At 36.4% G+C, this 17,905-nt stretch overlaps 2 protein-coding genes across 2 annotated transcripts in view; both read right to left on the bottom strand.

Annotated features, from left to right (window-relative positions):
* The window catches only part of LOC134666186 (uncharacterized), a 129,806-nt gene extending 116,921 nt beyond the window's left edge, over positions 1-12,885 (bottom strand). The window contains exons 1-2 of the mRNA XM_063523337.1: positions 12,567-12,885; positions 4,432-4,496 (exon numbers count right to left, since the gene is read on the bottom strand). The gene's annotated coding sequence lies outside the window, so the exon portion shown is untranslated. The remainder of the gene's footprint in view (positions 1-4,431; positions 4,497-12,566) is intronic.
* Positions 12,886-15,464: 2,579 nt separating this feature from the next.
* LOC134665789 (high mobility group protein HMG-I/HMG-Y) lies at positions 15,465-17,421 on the bottom strand. Its single transcript, XM_063522773.1, has 4 exons — positions 17,275-17,421; positions 16,444-16,550; positions 16,198-16,356; positions 15,465-16,114 (listed from the first exon to the last, which is right to left on the bottom strand). The coding sequence occupies exons 2-4, from the start codon at positions 16,513-16,515 to the stop codon at positions 15,989-15,991; spliced, it is 357 nt and encodes a 118-aa protein (XP_063378843.1). The 5' UTR covers positions 16,516-16,550; positions 17,275-17,421; the 3' UTR covers positions 15,465-15,988.
* Between the last annotated feature and the right edge of the window lie 484 nt (positions 17,422-17,905).

The following is a 17,905-nucleotide window of genomic DNA, read 5'->3' as shown; positions in this document are numbered from 1 at the left end:
GTAAGCAAACACAAGCGAAATTTCGGCTGCGCTATGACGAAATGATGTACTTGTACAATACAATGAATCACGCAGGGGCTCTGATGATGCGTAGACGTGTTCGTACTAGGGAATGCAATACCGGGATACCAGGATCCCGAAATACCGGGATCCCGCATGCAATTTGCGGGATTAATCCCGCTCGTAAATTAAGCGGGATCCCGCGGGATTTGCGGGATCGAAGAGCGACGTGGTTCTTACGTGTTACTATAAGGAACACAGGCTCGGGCACGTGCCTACTGGCGAAAATTCTTCACGGAGCCTAATGCATCTACGGAGGAAAGGGGTAATGACACGGAAGAGCATTTTGCCCGAATTTGTCTATTTATTTCATAACACTTGCTCGTAAAAGGTGTTATTTTACGTAGGCGACGCGGTCCGTAAATCTTAAATTTGTACCCAGGGAATTTTGTTATGTAGGTACGTCCGAAATTAGGCAGATTTTTTATTGTTTTCCCTCTTTTTTCCTCACAGGTGTGATGAAAAACATTGTGTGTGCCACGAGTGGTACAGGACTTACGAAATCGCGTTAATTAAGCCTTTACACACGTTCTTAAATTCTTGATTACTGTCATTATACCGTATTATTTTAATACAAAATTTACTATTTCTAATTTTAGTTTAAGTACTTTTTGTTTTCAACCTTCAAATTTAGTACTAATTCCTAAAACTGTATACTAACTTGCGGGATCCCGCAAATACCGGGATCCCGCGGGACTTAAAATGGCAATCCCGCGGAATACCGGGATTGAGTTCCTCATGCGGGATTGCATTCCCTAGTTCGTACACTTCGTACGTAAACGAACAATGCTTTAGTTCACATAGATAATGTCTTTTGTAAACTTTTTGACAGGTTACATAGTCAGAGGACTAAATCACTTTTACGAATTTATTATTAGCATTAGTATAGCTTGTAAATTCTGTAAAAACTAACATGATTGGATTATTAAGTTGTCAACTTGTCATTAAAATCATTGAATTGAATAGTTCTCTACTACTAGTCATATGGATATTTGCTGTAACGCTATCCTTACAGAAATATAAGGAGTAATATAGTTGAAACCTAGATAATAGGTTGTCGTCAACAAAAAGAAAAGAACCAGTAAGAAGACGGGGGACAGTTATCTATTCAATTCAAACACCATAAGGTCCTAACATAAGGTATTTATAATTGTTATTTAGTATTAGTATTAATGGTTTATTGTTGTTTTATAAAATGTATTTAATGTGATTTCTGACACAATGATTGTATTGTTTAAGAATAGAATAAATGAAACCAGAAAGGCCCGGCGCGGCGCAACAGATAAAGTTTAGGGACGCTAATCCATATTATACCGATGTTGTATTTTTTACCCATCGTTTTATTCATGAAATAAGAAGTTGGACAAATAATTACATATATCGAGTGATTATACCAAGAAAATAATTTGTAGATTATATAAATTTGGGGACAAGTGACAACTGATCCCGAATTGGACGAATATTTATTTTTTATTCAAATATGATCAATCTTAATGAAAATATTGGCCAATGTTTATATATTAAGTGTTTACATTAGATAGGCACATAGATTTCCAACGTCCTTGCGTAGGAAAATGGGCTTTAGCAGGTGGTAGGTGCACCGTTCCACTTGCAGTCTAATTGAATTAGTGGCAATCGGCTTGCTGACTCGCTGCGATGCCGGCCGCCCCCATTCATGCCCTACTCGTGCCCACATAACGTGACTGTAATTAAACTATAGCCTGATAAAATAACGCTCTATCAAGTCTTAGATACTCCAAAATAGAAAAGAATATTTTCTTTAGCAATTGCAGTTGTCTGCAATACTTGTTACCTTTAGGATACTTATTACCAATTAATTTCTATAATATGATAACGAATTGAAGCAATGTAGGGAAATGTTACGCGCGTGTATGCTCGTGGCTCGTACTGCCGAAAACGATCGAAGAAAAATACGCTAGTCTGAAACCGCCTAAGGCTGTGGTATAAAGTATGGAAAATCTTAAATTTTACTGACTAGCAGATACATACATATATATGCAGATGTACTTATATGTATACCTAAATTAACTTTTATAAATAACGATAAATAAAACAAGATTTATTTTATTATTGAACTCCCGTAAGTGAAACCAGTCAGTGCCGAATTTACGACAATGTCTGGTACAACGTAAGTACATACCTTTGTTCTATCGAAGTACGGGGTCATCCATTAATTACATCACACGTTTAGGGGGAGGGAGGGGGTCAAGAAAATGTGACATATTGTGACATGGGGGAGGGGGGAGACACAAGCTTTGTGACGTCACATTTAAATAACAAGTTTTTAAAACGATAATCGTTTTTATTCGTTTAATTTTCTTTCCTTAGCAGTTTTGGGTTATAAAATTACTAATATATATATCGTCAAAAATATTTTGATAAAATATTAATAATACTTACTTCGATTTGGCGATTTCGTAGAAAAAAATGTGACGTCACACTAGGGGGGAGGGGTTTGCCAAATGTGACCAAGTGTGACAAGGAGGGGGGAGGGGTCAAAAAACCTAGAAATTCGTGTGACGTAATTAATGGATGACCCCTACCGAACTAATCAATTTCTATAAAAGTTTAATGAGGGGGTATGTATCTAAAAGCGTTTGCTTTAACACAGGTCGAGTTTGAGATCAGCGCTATGTACATACATACGAATAAATACATGAATTAACATTAATTCATGTATTTATTCGTGCGATATAAGTAAGTTTACATGTATTCAGATATTTATTTATTTAAACTTTATTGTACAAAGATATACATTTATGTACAAATGGCGGACTTACTGCCAAAAGGCATTCGTATAATAAGAATACTGTAGCGGTAGCGTCTACAGCCGAGCGGTAGGTATGTGCGTGAGGTTTTCAATTCAGAAGTAGCGGCTCGTAACAATAAGTTTCTCAGAACTTAGTACGAAATAAACATTTAATGTCACTCTTCTGTGAAGGAAAAGACCCTGACTACCCTGAAACGGGTCAAATCCTAAGACCTAGTTGCAAGGTCGGATGTCGCTAAACAAAAAGGTAACCTCTAGTATGTTTATCTTGAATGTACTTTATGTTTAAAAAACATTTTTAAAGTAAAGTTTCATTAATTTCATTTTGAAATATCTCTGGAATACATGTTATTTTCATGAGCTTGTATTCGCGGTGGGTACAGTTGCGGTGCGAAAGCAACCTGACACCGCATCCGCTGACCAGGCTGAGCTCCTCCGGCCAACCAGTACAATGACCTATTCAGCTTTAAACTATGACTATTCTCTCTTCTGTATTATGGAAGTTAATCTGTATCGTTAACCATAAAGCAAGATCTCTCATGGCTTTCATAAATATATGGGATGGGGCATAAATTTGTTTATTTATACTAATATATGTAATCTGTCGATAAAAATAGTATTCAAGCACCTAATATTTATTCTCAAGTTGACAATGTTGACAAATCGGCTGATCCCAAATACCATAAAATCATGAAAAATTTGTAGGCAAGGCAATCAAAGAATACCTAGTATTGTCAAGCATAGATCACGAAACCAAAAAGTTCTTACATAATTGTATTCTTCCAATTACAAAGCATAAAATTTTAAAGGAAACATGAGATTTAAACTGACGCAACAACATCCCGTAGAAGTAGCCAGCGCACAGCTTTCAAAGTCCAGCCCGTGATAATGATAGCGCTGAACGCGGTACTTTAAAAACTGGTTATAGTAAAATATGCCACTTACTGCGGGAGGCTAACGTGAAAGTTTAGCTAGCGATTACTTTAATATGTTTATCTCAGAAGCTTGACTGCTGCTTTAACCCACATGGTTACCTTAACGATCTCTAGTATCGCAAAGAAAATAGTTTTGTCACATGTTTAATATTTATTGCCGTGAAAAGACTCAAAAATCTATAAACAAGGAAGCACCTTGTAGACATCAAAAGCAACTGCAAGACGTTGATTGCAGCACTAAGTCTAACAGATAGAAACCTAAGGAAAGGTGCTTGGCCGCGAGCACTCCTATGATTGAGCGAGCCCTTGTGTGTACAGAGAAAACGGCGTGAGAAAGTAAAAAGACGCAATCATCCAAGAGAAAAGCTCGTAGAGGCAGGTACATGCGGCGCCTTAATAGAATACTTAAAAATTCAGGACATAGGCCAACGCTCGGGGCTTGACCCACTACCGCTACTTTACCGCACTTCTGTTAACCAATGCTTATGGCCATAACATGCCCTTTACAATTAAAAGCGTTTAGTGATGTTATGTGTACTTAGAAACGCCAAGGAAAGTTGGTTATGAAGATATCAGAAGCACACGCTTGCAGCAATATAGTCAAGTGGAATAAGTGGTTATGAAATTTCTTGTAGTTTTACTTACGTTAGAAAGAATATCGACACGCCGTCAGACAGCAATTGGCGTTGTCTTTAACTACGCCATGCTATCTGCAACAAGAGAACCTATATTACTAATTGTACCTACAAAGTGGCGCTGCAATAATCCTCATCTAGACACTTACATTGTTACATTGTCCCAATTGGGATTATTTAACGTGACTTGTTCAATGTACTTACAACGATTATTGTACATTGTTACATTGTCCCAATTGGGATTATTTAACGTGACTTGTTCAATGTACTTACAACGATTATTGTAAGTGGCTATAATTTATAATGTAGAAGAAAATTAAGCAAAGTAAATAATATCTTCTAATGCTTTTACATATTTATAATTATTGTTATGCACATAATAATATAAAACAAGGTAAACTGAAGGATTAGCCACAACTCCTTACCAAGTATGTAAGTACCCAAGTATCTTTATGTTAAGACTTATGAGTCATCAAGGTAGATAATTTGTGATATATTTAGACAATACCTCGGCTTTTATCTATATCTGCTTCTTATCAACTAGCTTAGCAAATGTTTTACATTGAAAGGGTCTGTTTGTAGTTTACATTCGTTCTAAAATCATCACATCAACATTGAGATATTTGGGTAAAGTAAACCAATGTTATCAATTCTTTTAACATCACGATATTAGCAAGTTCTCAAGCGTAGGATACAAAGAGTAGTATGAGTATGTGCGACATAACTATTATGATTATGACAAAACCATAGCTTTCGTTTCGTCAACATCTGACAGCGAGAATTGCGTCAAGAATGCGCAGTCGCACAAAGAAGGTCGCATATGCAGTATTTAAAACTTAAGCGGCACATTTACACAATAGCTTTCTCCATGCTTTCATCGGACAGGGATCTAGCCGTACTTACAAGAGGCACCGATAGGCGACCGCACCATAAAAATTGGTACCTGCGAGGCTGCTCGCAATCACTATAATATTGAATCACTGCCTGCACAAGTGACTCACTGAGGCAACGACCCGAGTACCCCAGAACGCCGAGTATTGCAAATTCGAGAGATAAAAAAGTTGTCATCATTGGCAGTGCCGGTGACAATGCCTATTGGGCCTCATTATAAAACCTTTGTTCTTGTAACTCTTGTAGTAGACAACTTGATCATAATGATCATTTCATTTATGTTTGCTTGTGTCAAACTCAACTGTGTCATCTAATTTCATTTGTCATTGTTTATTATAATAACACCTAATTTTGAGTCGTCAATCGTATTTAGAAATAATCACAAGTTTCATAATAATAATGGACATATTTGCTTAGTTCGGTTGTGGTAATTATTCGATGAATGAAGTTGCCGTTATGAAGAATCCTGATTAAAGGTTTGTCCTTATAAAATTACCATTAAAACTTGCATATCATATTTATCACTCAACTATCCATAATCTGTAAATATACATGCTAGGTACTAATTTAGATATGAGGTAGCCTAATAGGAATGCAGCAGATTTTTGATCAAAATATTTTATAAGTTATTTAAAAGAAACTATAAAAAGTTACCGTCGATAGTTCTTCGACTCGGCAAAGTGTCGATGAATGAAGTGAACAGAAGGTAGAAAGATATATTATAACGCGATTGATTATGAAGGAACATTGGATCTTTGGGTGCTTTTAAATTCCTAAATTAGAAATATAGCCGGTTAAACAACTTTGTAAAAAGAAGCAACTTTGTGAAAAGAAGATGGGCGAGCTCGCTCCATCGTAGGCCACGTCTACGCCTCGGCTAGTCTGTGGCCATGAGTAAGCCCATTCATAATAATAAAAAAAAGAAGCGAAATTCATATTTTCTTTGAGACGACAACCCCTCGCGCCTACATTTTTTTAATTTGCTGCTCTTTTCTACTGACAAAAATGGTTTGACAGCTTTATATTATGTATTCAATTTGTTTTAGTGGATCAGAGCCAATGACAACTCAAGCAGTAGCCGTGACACGATAAAACATCGACATAGGTGAGGATAATGCCCATAACAGCCTAATTAGAATGTAAAGCCCGTAGCCCCGCCTCGGGCCGAAGAATAAGCCCATAATACGCATAGGCATGGCACGTGTCACGATTTTGATATTCCGACGACCAAGTACTGGCGTTAGGAGGTAAAATGCATGTATTGTGTTGAATGAGTACTTAGCAAACGTACTGTTATTGGCTGCAAAGTTTAAGCAGCTTTATATCCAGAGCTTGTTTGTTTTTATGTGCTTGCATCTATTTCAGGCAATATGTACCACTATGGTTATAAGGGTTTGGCTGAGAAGGTACTTATTTTGTGTGGAGGTAGCTATATCAATGTTTAAATCCGAATAGGTATTCATTTTGACCTTGGAGCCATGAATTAACTACTCGAAATTGGGCGCCCAACTGGTAAGACCTATTGAATTGACTAATCAGGATGTCTGCTTAGTCATTTTCAAACAGTTATTGAATTTGATTAGCCTATGACGCGTTTTGTGTCGTCCTGTTGAAAACGGAGCATGTACGGATTGTATGGTGGTCCGACTTTCTGTTTCAAGCAGGTCGCACAGATATTTCGGTTGACAATTGCATCTATCATAAACATTGACTTTACGACTGCGAGCGAAATGCAAAGAGATCATGGCATCCCTGCGTGAATCTGAATCTTGTCTTTGTCATTATTAACTAATATGATGCAATTTCGCAGTTTCCGCGAAGAAACAAGATCACGCCGCGAGGCTCAGTGGTTCAGCGAAGCGCTACTTCCTTGGCTGCTAATACCATCGGTTACCAAACGTTCGGCTTTCGTTCGCGAACCAGTAAATGAAATATCTCAAGCATGCTGGATCTCAAGGTAACTTTTACACTAGTTGGCTGAGGCGAGCGTTCGCTTGCGCCCGGTGCGATGGATATCAGGCCCTGCAGCGCAACGGTCGCGACGAATGCACCACCGTGACGTCTGATGACAATCCTGACTGGTACCGTTTGCTCTCGTCTCGCTATCTTCGTGAGTACATTAGAAAAAGCACAGCAAATAACAATGGAAATTTACAAGCTGTTTCAAATATGACATAAACATCTTTTCATGGTGAAACTTAAGCGCAATATAGGTAATAGGTATGTTCGACGATAATTGTGTAGGAATGTTGACGGAAGTAGGTTCCCTTCTTCTCCATCCAACTATAGGGAGAGGGGGTTGAATAAACGCGATAAAAAAACGAAAGCTTATCGTTCGCGTCCCTATATCCTACACATGACCATTAATCCCATGATGTGATGTGAATGAGAACGCATTTCACTTCGGTAACACGTTTACGCATGGATATAGTTCGTTTTTTTTTAGCATTAGAAATAACTTGAAAGAAGGTAAGCGATCTTGACATGTCTTTTAATTGAAAAACGCTTTTTAAAAATCAGTATCTATTACTTATAAAAGCAGAAGAATATAAATGATCGTATTAGATTCTTAATTGTTACATATTTGTCGTAACTTATTTTTAAAATGTGTTTTTCAATTAATAGACACATCAAGATTGTTTACCTCATTTCTAATGCTAAAAAGAAACGAACTATAGTTAATGGCGTTATTTCTCTACAGTACAAAGTTCCAACGGCCACTGATCTCCATCATTAGATCAGCTTGCCTTAAAGCAATTTTCAGGGGAATCGGAAACAGGCCAGACTATTATTTAATTTGCAAGATTCAATTACAAACATTGAAACAGCAAGTGAAATTAGATAGATAGATAAAAGCTTATGTAGTTAGAAAAAATAAGCACTTCCCAATTTGGAAAGAATGTAGGTACACTCAATCAATATTCCTTTCATTTCATTTGATATCATAGATGTTATCACCTCTATTTCTTGTGAATAAGGTGAAAAAGGTCGAGTTGTGTTAAAACAAAGTACTCGCCTCGGCAATTCGCGTGCAAAGGCAGGCAGGTGGAACTGGTGGAAGTAGGTATGTGTAAATGTAGGTACTTCAGGGCCATTTATCTGTGACATGACCTTTGACTTAACCTCTTGCCGGACTAGACCCTAGCCTAGCGGCTAATTTATCGCTCCCGCGAAAACCAAACGGAAGTTGGACACAAACCGAGGAGCCTTATAGACCAAAGACAGTGCATTATCGTCGCAGGGACAGTGTACAAGGTAACATATCAATATCATCAAAACCAATATAAATAAATATATGACGAAGACTTTATTGCCATAATATTAATGGAGGAGGGGGAGGCCTATGTTCAGCAGTGGACGTCTTATGGCTGAGATGATGATGATGAGAATAAGATGAGGGTCAGTCGGTCCTCGAAAACAGCCCGTAAGTTGTATGTATATGTCCAAATAATTATGTTCTTAATGCATTTCTAGTCTCAGTCATCATCATCATCATTTCAGCCTAAATACGTCCCACTGCTGAGCACAGGCCTCCTCTCATGCGCGAGAGGGCTTGGGCTATAAGTTCCCACGCTAGCCCAATGCGTACACGTACGCATACACCTTTGAATTTCTTCGCAGATGTAAGTATGCAGGTTTCCTCACGATGTTTTCCTTCACCGAAAAGCTAGTGGTGGTGGTAGTCTAGTCTCAGTATGAAATGAAAAATAATCTCAAGAGCCCTATTTGTGCAAATACAACTAATGTGAACTTGCGGCTTCTGGAAGCCCATAGTCTAATAAAACATGGTCTTCTCTTCCCAGAGTGACACAAGCTTACGTCACAATAACATGGCCGCTATATATAGCGCTATCGCATATCATCATACAGCGCTGTCGCAAGATTACGTAGGCTTGTGTCAGTCACGTGACCACGAAAAGACGGGAAGAGAGTATATTATTATACCATGTGGAAGCCTAAAGGAGGAGATCCAGTAGGCCTAGCACATGATTGAGCACATGATACTGTCGCGCCAATCATGTGCTAGCCCGGCTGAAACAAATATTTCATACAGGCAGAAAACAAATAGAATGATAATATAATATGATAATTGATAAAAGTTAATTAATTTATACTATTTTATCAGAATGAAAAAGTGTGTGAACACTGTCCATAGGTAACTAATAAATAGTCAGAGACTGATAACATTTGAACTTTAAACTCTACATTTTGCAGTTGACTCTAACATGATAACTACTTTGAAACTATTATATACTAAATTGTATTGAAGCTTACTTAATCTTATTATTAGGCCTTCACTGTACTATTTTTCAGCTCTATCACGAGAATGAACTCTCGTTCAGAGATGTTAAGGAACTTCATACCTTAAAAATTTGTAGCAATTTTTTTAATATGTCCTGCATGTACATTGTTATCAATAGTTGCATTTGTGATAAGAACAGATACTTAAAAAATTGGTAATTAATATATGGTAGTAGTTTTAAGTATAAATAAATAAATATTAGGGGACATGTTACACAGATCAACCTAGCCCCAAACTATAGTTCGTTTTTTTTAGCATTAGAAAGAACTTGCAAGAAGGTAAGCGATTTTGGCATGTCTTTTAATTTAAAAACGCTTTTTAAAAATCAAAGACTATTACTTCTGAAAGCAGGAGAATATAAATGATCGTATTAGATTCATAATTGTTACGTATTTGCCGTAACTTATTTTTAAAATGTGTTTTTCAATTAAAAGACACATCAAGATTGTTTACCTAATTTCTAATGCTAAAAAAAACGAAGTATAAGCAAAGCTTGTACTATTAGCGGAAGCAGTTATAAAGTTGACCCAAAAATTTTTTATTAAGCTATGAGCTTCATCACATATGTTCCTTGAGTAATTCTAAGCATTTCAAGCCTGGGAGGCAACAAGAAATGTGTGTCTACTCGGATTTGTAATGGATTCAAACTTTCAACCCCTTTTTAACCCTGTTAGGGAGGGGATGAATTTTACAAAACGCTGAAATTACTTTTCCTGTCTTTTAATAATATCCCCAAATACAAAGATTCAAGTCCCGCGTTCGAAAAATTTTTTGATATCCATACAAACTTTCAACCCCTTTTTCACCACCTTAGGGGATGAATTTTCAAAAACGCTGAAATTAGTTTTCTTGTATTTTAATAATATATCGTTTTACGAAGTTTCAAATTCCTAGCTTAAAATAAAACTTGAACCCCATACAAACTTCCATCCCCTTTTTAACCCCCTTAGGGGTTGAATTTCTCAAAATCGCTTCTTATCTCTTGTACACTTTATAAATGTAATCTAGTGTGCAAATTTCAACTTTCTATCTTTTGTAGTTTCGGCTCCGCGTAGCAAAAATCTCCAACCAAATTTTTCACCTTTTTACGTTTTTCTTGTAAAATTACTATGAAACTGAAAAAAACAAATATCAGCAATGAATTCTACGTCTTTGGTTTATACGAAAATGATACCAAACTTGCCCTAGTACCCACCAGGATCAGAATAGATTTTTTTTAAAGATGACGGGTGGCGGCCGTCTTTGTACCCCACCCTCCCCCCCACTTCAGGCTAGAAATGCTTAGAATTACTCAAATAGCAGATGTGATGAAGCTCATAGCTTAATAAAAATTTTTTGGGTCATGTATGGCAGCGATACATAACTGATTCCAGTATATGGGTGCTAGGTGATGATATACATACTATATAGATAAATACACTTATATACATAGAAATATAATATACATAAACAGGCAGGAAAAATGGAGTAAGATTGTAACAGATTGGTACCCAAGAGGCTGTACACGGAGCCAGAGGAGACCTCGAACAAGATGGGAGAAAGTGACCCACGACAGACCTCAATGGAAAGAGCTAGAGGCCTTTGCCAAGCGGCACACTGAGCTTAGAGATATTACTCTAACTCAGAACAAAGGGGCTAGATAGATAGATATACATAGAAAACACAAATAAATGCCCTTACCGGAATTCAGTATTTGTGATCTAAGCACACATGTACGAAAGAAACTCTTCAGCTTCAAGCCTAACTTTAAGGTGCAGGGGGGCAATTTGGACTGTGGAAAATTTTAACTAATCATATTATCTTCCATGTTTTACATTATTAACTAGAGTGCCATATATGTGTGTACCGAGTCTGACTGAAATAGCAAGACATATTCATATGTTTCTATGAAAACACAATGGAAAATAATAAATGCACTACATCTGTGAGCAACTATGTTACACCTAGTAACTTAAATCTTTTCACATGATTATCAAATTGTTTCACATAAACATAGTAATGGTAATAGCCTTTATTTCATGCGTTTTTGTTATTTTTACACTTTCATTGTTATTACATTTATTTATTAAATTATTATTTTTTAACTTTTATTGTTTTTCAATTTATTTGCATTTGCATGCTGCATGTGCAGAAAAGGCCTCCCCCAGTTTTTCCATTCCTTCCTATTCTGTGCTGTTCTCCACCAGTATCTATCGAAATTTCGTAGCTCATCTCTCCATCTTGTATTCGGTTTTTTCTGTTTTCTCTGTTTTCACATAAACATACATGTGCCAAATTTTAAACACCAAAGTAATTCCATTTAAGTTGTAAGTCCCCACGTACTTGTACAAGTACAAATTAAATTCGAGTTTTTAACTCTTACAGAAATAAAAGAAAGTTCCAAATTCAAAAGCGCAAAAATTGACTTGGGTCTTACAAGGTTAAATTCTAAACTCATTTTGATATAGAACGGAACGCTATAATTATGCTTTTTGTCATAAAATGATCTTTCAAGTGCTCAGTCTCAAGGGGTATTATTATAGTGCATAAATAAAATAATGTGGTATTATTCATTTGAGTTTGTAATTTACACCTACCTGGACTACCTGATTAAAAGCATTTCAGTGAATGATTCTACCCTCTTGAATGAGTCTTTGCTGTCAGTCTGCTGTCTAGCAAGCACCCTCCAGCAAAATCGTTGTATACAAAATTGTTGTGAACACTAATTGCATGCAAAACAACAAAATTTTTAGATGTACAAACTTTAAATCGAAGTTGATAGGGTATTCTTTTTGTCACATAAGAACTTATGTTCTCGAGTATAAAACGAAATTTGCAATAAATATGCTGAAGTTCAACAGACAATACAAAACATTGGAGTACTACAACATTTTACGTCATTTGTGCACGAAACCTGCTTTAGTTTAGAGTAGCATGCTACAACGAATCATGCTGTAAACAACATTACCAACCTTTGAATTGCAACAATCCTCTTCTTATCAAAACACTTAGAAGCCTTAATCACACATTATAAAACAGTTACAACAGAACAACAACACTTGAACAACTTTAGAATTCGTTGTAAAACTTTTCCAAGGCACTCCTGTAAACGACACCGCTATTGTGATCACACTTTGCGTAATTGTAAATCGAAATGCATCATATTAAAATTTATAAAAAGTTACTGAGAAATCGTTACATGACTGCATGGTACGTATATTTCACCAAATATTTCTCAACGGACGGAAACAAACTTCACGAGTTCACTTCACGACGACAAGGCACGCATAAGTATACAGATAACGTAAACTATTGTTGTGTGTAGTCAGTCAGCGAGAAGATTCGTATACTCTATTAAGGACTGTTAGGTTGGCCAAAAATGAATGTACTCGTAGCACAGTAGCTCGCGCTGGCACTGAATGTGTTAAAAGATTTGTCAGACTACAGATGTTACAATACAATTTGTCAATCCAATTATCATTATATATTAATGAATGGATATAATAACAAAGTTTTCACCACGCCAGCTCGTAAAGGCTCACTTTATTATTCAACTGATGACCATAAAAGTGGTAAATTAGATGTAATATATGAGACGTTTCCTAATGTTGGCTGGTAGAATTGACATTTAAGTGATGATTATGAATGAAAAATGTTTAATTGCGTTCATTTGGATTTAATTTGTCAAGTTTTACGGTTGGGTTTTTTCTTGGGTTGGTGTGGTGTAGTATTTTGTATTTCACTCGGTCGTTAAATTTGTTTAACCACGAAGCCTTGCCTTAAAACCCTCGCAGTGATCAAGAAAGGTTCAACTTTTTAAAATACGTGCTATGCTCGTGGTTCAATTTTGCAATCTTTCGTTTGCTCAGGAATCAACATTAGCAATTAGGACGAGGAAACAACAACTTTGCCCCCTTATAAAACAAAATATTTAAGTACGACGGTTCATGAGCCGTCAACTTTTGCCAAGTTCATGCACATACGTATTTTATATTCATTTTATCTAGTCCATTCATTTAGTATACTTCTAGTACCAACTTAAGAAACGAAAATAAATCAAATTGTGTACGAGAGGTATTGCATTTCTTTATCTGTGGAGTCCTAGCTGCGTTCCAATCCATTGTGGAGTTGAGTTCATTTTTTACCATAGATATAAGAATATATACAGATGCCTTCCAAGCGAGCTGTCAGTGGGACCACTTTTTGTTTAGTGTACGATTAACAAAGCGACCCACTTTGCTCTAGCCATGTCGATAAAGTCATATCGATAAACTACCGACATTTCTTGCAATTTTAATTTTACTTCAAAGGTTTAACTATACCTAAAATGAACAAAAACGCTTTTTTTCTTTATTGTGGTTCACAATTTTGTAGTCACGCCCCAGGAGAGAACCAAGGGAAAGTTCAGATATTTAATTAAAATACATAAATACCTATTAAAATATGTGGTCCTCAATAATTGAATTATTTTATTACATTATAATATATTCATTATCCATTAGCATTTCAATTATGTTTATGTTTAACGAAGATATTGAAGCTTCAATTAATCGCTATTTCGTTCCGCTGTGTAGCGTTTATCGATATATAACATGATTAAAATCGACTTTTCACATCCCTAAAAGAGCACACATATACGTTTTTACGCACACATGCACAACCCGGGTCGCCTAAAAAGGGGCCACTTGGATTTGAAGTCCATCTTGTCAACAGTATAGTTGTCCTTTTTTGACAAATGGCATTTTAAAAAAGCGAGGAGAGAGAAATGATACTAATTGCTGCGCCGTCAAATAGAACAATAAAGGTAGGGGCCTTGTTTTTTACTCATATAAATCAAAATATGATACCTAAATAAATACAATAATCTTTAATTCTACGTACACAATTTGATATCTATTTATATTTCTCACTCTCACTTATAGGTGCGGCGTACCAGTCACGGTGCGGTGCGGTAGTCTGTTACCAACAATATTCCAAGAATCACTAAAATTGCTGATTGGAACAGTCTGAGGGGCTACCGCGAAAACCGAAATTCGGAAATTGCGGGGATCTTTCTCCTTCACTCCAATGAAGGCGTAATTAGAGTGATAGAGAAAAATTCCTGCAATTCGCGAACTTCGATTTTCGCGGTTATAGCCCTGCTAATTTTGTTGTGACGTCAGAGGGCATCATTCTCCGCCACTCTAATTGAAGTAAAAGAGATAGATGCCCGCAATGTGCAAACTTCGATATTCGCGGTGCGATTTCCGTTTCGAGTACTCTACTAAGATGTTACTAGGCGATGCGCAGAGGGAAAATGTAGCAGGTTCACTACTCTCGGGGGCCCACTTTCATTCTTTGCTAATTTTGCTAGAGACCTATGCATGCAAGCAAGAGTGATAGAGGCAGATGAATTTTCATGTTTTCGTGGTAGGCCACTAAACCGCTCAGGAGCAAAACTAATTGGTATATGTTCAGGAAAACTGCTCATGGTTTAGATTTGCCTTTCATATTAGGTACTGGTCACTAAAATATTAATCTTTTAGAAGTCTCCAAAAGGTTGAATTGAAATATAAATAATTAGATGAAACGCTAATATCAATAAAATATGTAAATGCACAAGGGGTTTCATAGATTTATTTATATTTTGTTCTAAAATTGTACATTCACGCACATACACTCAATAAAGACTAAAAACTTGTTTTTCAGTCTGCTCCGAATACAAAATAAAGACAATACAAAACAGCTCTACTCATACCACTACTTACATGATACTCTAACTTCGTGTAACAGCGACACAAATACCACAAATATTATTATTCCAAAAATATTCCATTAAATAACTATTTCCAGGTGTACAATAATAAAATCAGGGAAAAAATAAAAATAAATCAAAATGAAAATATTTATTACAGAAAATAATACTTGACTCTGAAGTCAAATGAATTAATCTACAAAGTCATATGATTTTAATTTTTCTTATCATAAATCAGATTACGCAATACCTATTACAATAAATCTACAAAATGGATCTTACAAATTATATCTTAAAGTTGTACGTTTCTAGGGAGAGTCGTCAGCCCAAACTTTACCCATGTCAGAGTAGAATTTTATTTCATTCAACTAATTTTGTGTTGAAGAAATTCAATGTTACAACAACATTTTATAGGGAGATTTTTATCAATTTTATCATACAATGTAAACAATAATGTTTTTTCGGACATGACTAAACTCTGAGTAGACAGGACTCCAAGAGTTCAATGCCGTCGAGATATCCCTATGTTAGCAGAAATTTGCAGTGAGTCAACCGTCTACAACACAATGAATGAATCCCGACCGACACATTACACCTTATATTGAAGAACAAATTACACTAAGAACGAGTGTAGTGTAGTAGTGTCAAGAATCAAAGTATTTACTGGTCGGAGCCCTCATCCTCATCTTCATCATCCTGCTCCTCCTCAGTGGAGGCGGCGTCCTTTCGCGGCGGCGGCGCGTCCTTGCGCGGCCGACCTCGCCCTCGGCCCTCTCCACTGCCACCCTGCATGCAACATTACATTTTTTAGTTCTAACACCATCATAATCATATCAATCCTATAGAAACCAAATTAGCAGGAAGTGTACCTTAGCCTTAGGAGCTGCCGCCTTTTTCTTAGATCCCTTGGGCCTGCCGCGCCCTCGTTTCGCTACCGGCGCTTGTTCATCATCAGAGGACTTTGTTGACTCCTTAGCTTTTGTAGCCGCTGGTGGTCTACCTCTTTTCTTTGTATCTGCTTTGGCCTCCTGAAATAAAATAAACAAATTATAATTATATAAACAATTTTTAGAATGAAATCAAACATTGCTTTTTTCGGCTGATATGAAACTTACAGCTTGTGTTCCATTGGCTTTAGGTCTGCCACGGCCCTTCTTCTCCACAGCGGTTGAACCATCATCAGACATTTTGTGTAAAATAAATTACACCTCTACAGGCAAATCTGAAATAAAAACATGTAACATTTTATAACAATAAATACAAATTTTAAAAATCTTATTAAAAATACATTAAATTAAAAATACATTATGTTTCACATCTTTATTCCTAAGTTTGAAAAGACTCATTTATGAAACAGTTTATTTAATATTGAGCGGGATAGGCTCCATTTCGTGAATGCGTTGCTAACACTACACAGTACATAGAGGGATATTGATTAAAAATTATTCTCAAAGATAAATATAATATCACAAACATAAGGCGTACATCGCCAATATTAAATAATATAAGATTAATTTTGACAATAACTGCAGTTTAACTTAACTCACTTCGAAGAAACAAAAGACTAAAAAGTCAATATTCAGTTACAGGTCAGAAAACTCGAGAGACGACGCCAACACAATTTCGAGCGTATTTACTTTTTTAGGCGGTAAATCTTATGAAACAAAATGAAAATAGAGAATAATACATTAATTTCACCACAAAACCGCATGTAATTAGTTATCTTTAGAGGTCAAACACGAAAACAGTTTTCAACGATACCAAGCGTACGAAGCCATTACATCTTCGTATAATGGAGTCCACTTAGATTGAATAAATGACGATGTTTTCTACCAACGAACTAAAGAAGCACAGTATTATTTTACGTAGATATTGAACCAAGAATTAGAAATAAAATAAAATAAAACAGTAAATCACAGGAAAAAAGCGCGAATAAAATTACTTACACAGTTGTTTACTGCGAGCGTTATCGCAATGGCGGGCGGCGAACGAACCGGGAACCGGCGGCAGCGTTTATTCTGGCGTCTGTGTAGAGGGCGCCAATGTTCAAGTGTGAAAAGCTAAAAAAGTTAGCTTGTTTGCAAAGGCAAACGAATTCAAAATAACGCACTATTGCATTAGGGTTGGTATGAGGCTGGTCTTGTAGGAAGTAATAAAACAAAAAAGAAGTAAAATAACAAAGTAAAATAAACTTTTCATATTAAAATGATATTCAAATATTTTTTCATCACACTTGCGCAGTAAGCGTGCTATTCCACGCAAGAGCAGCGGGAGTTTTACTGACACGGGAGTACGATGTCCGCAACTTACGAGGATATAACCAAATTATATGGTTATATCCTCTAAGGTCCGCAAGGATGGATTGTATTGTAATAAAATGAGCACTTTGGCCAGCAGCTGTCTAGCCAGGGCTATAACCGCCAAAATCGAAGTTCGCAAATTGCGGGCATTTTTCTCTGTCAGTCTTATTACGCCTTCATTGGAGTAAAAGAGAAAGATCCCCGCAATTTGCGGATTTCGGTTTTCGCGGTAGCCCCTCTGGCCGCACTGAGAACGAATGATACCGCCTTTCAGCGT

This window comes from Cydia fagiglandana, chromosome 7 (assembly GCF_963556715.1).
Source record: "Cydia fagiglandana chromosome 7, ilCydFagi1.1, whole genome shotgun sequence".
Lineage (NCBI taxonomy): Eukaryota > Metazoa > Arthropoda > Insecta > Lepidoptera > Tortricidae > Cydia > Cydia fagiglandana.
Note: the sequence above shows the minus strand (reverse complement) of the source record. Positions and strands in the feature narration are given on the sequence as shown.

Coding starts and splice junctions, on each gene's coding strand:
- LOC134665789 (XM_063522773.1), bottom strand. CDS start 16,515: ATGTCTGATGATGGTTCAACCGCTGTGGAGAAGAAGGGCCGTGGCAGA. Junction 16,357..16,443: donor AAGCCAATGGAACACAAGCT/GTAAGTTTCATA, acceptor ATTTTATTTCAG/GAGGCCAAAGCAGATACAAA. Junction 16,115..16,197: donor CGGCAGCTCCTAAGGCTAAG/GTACACTTCCTG, acceptor TGTTGCATGCAG/GGTGGCAGTGGAGAGGGCCG.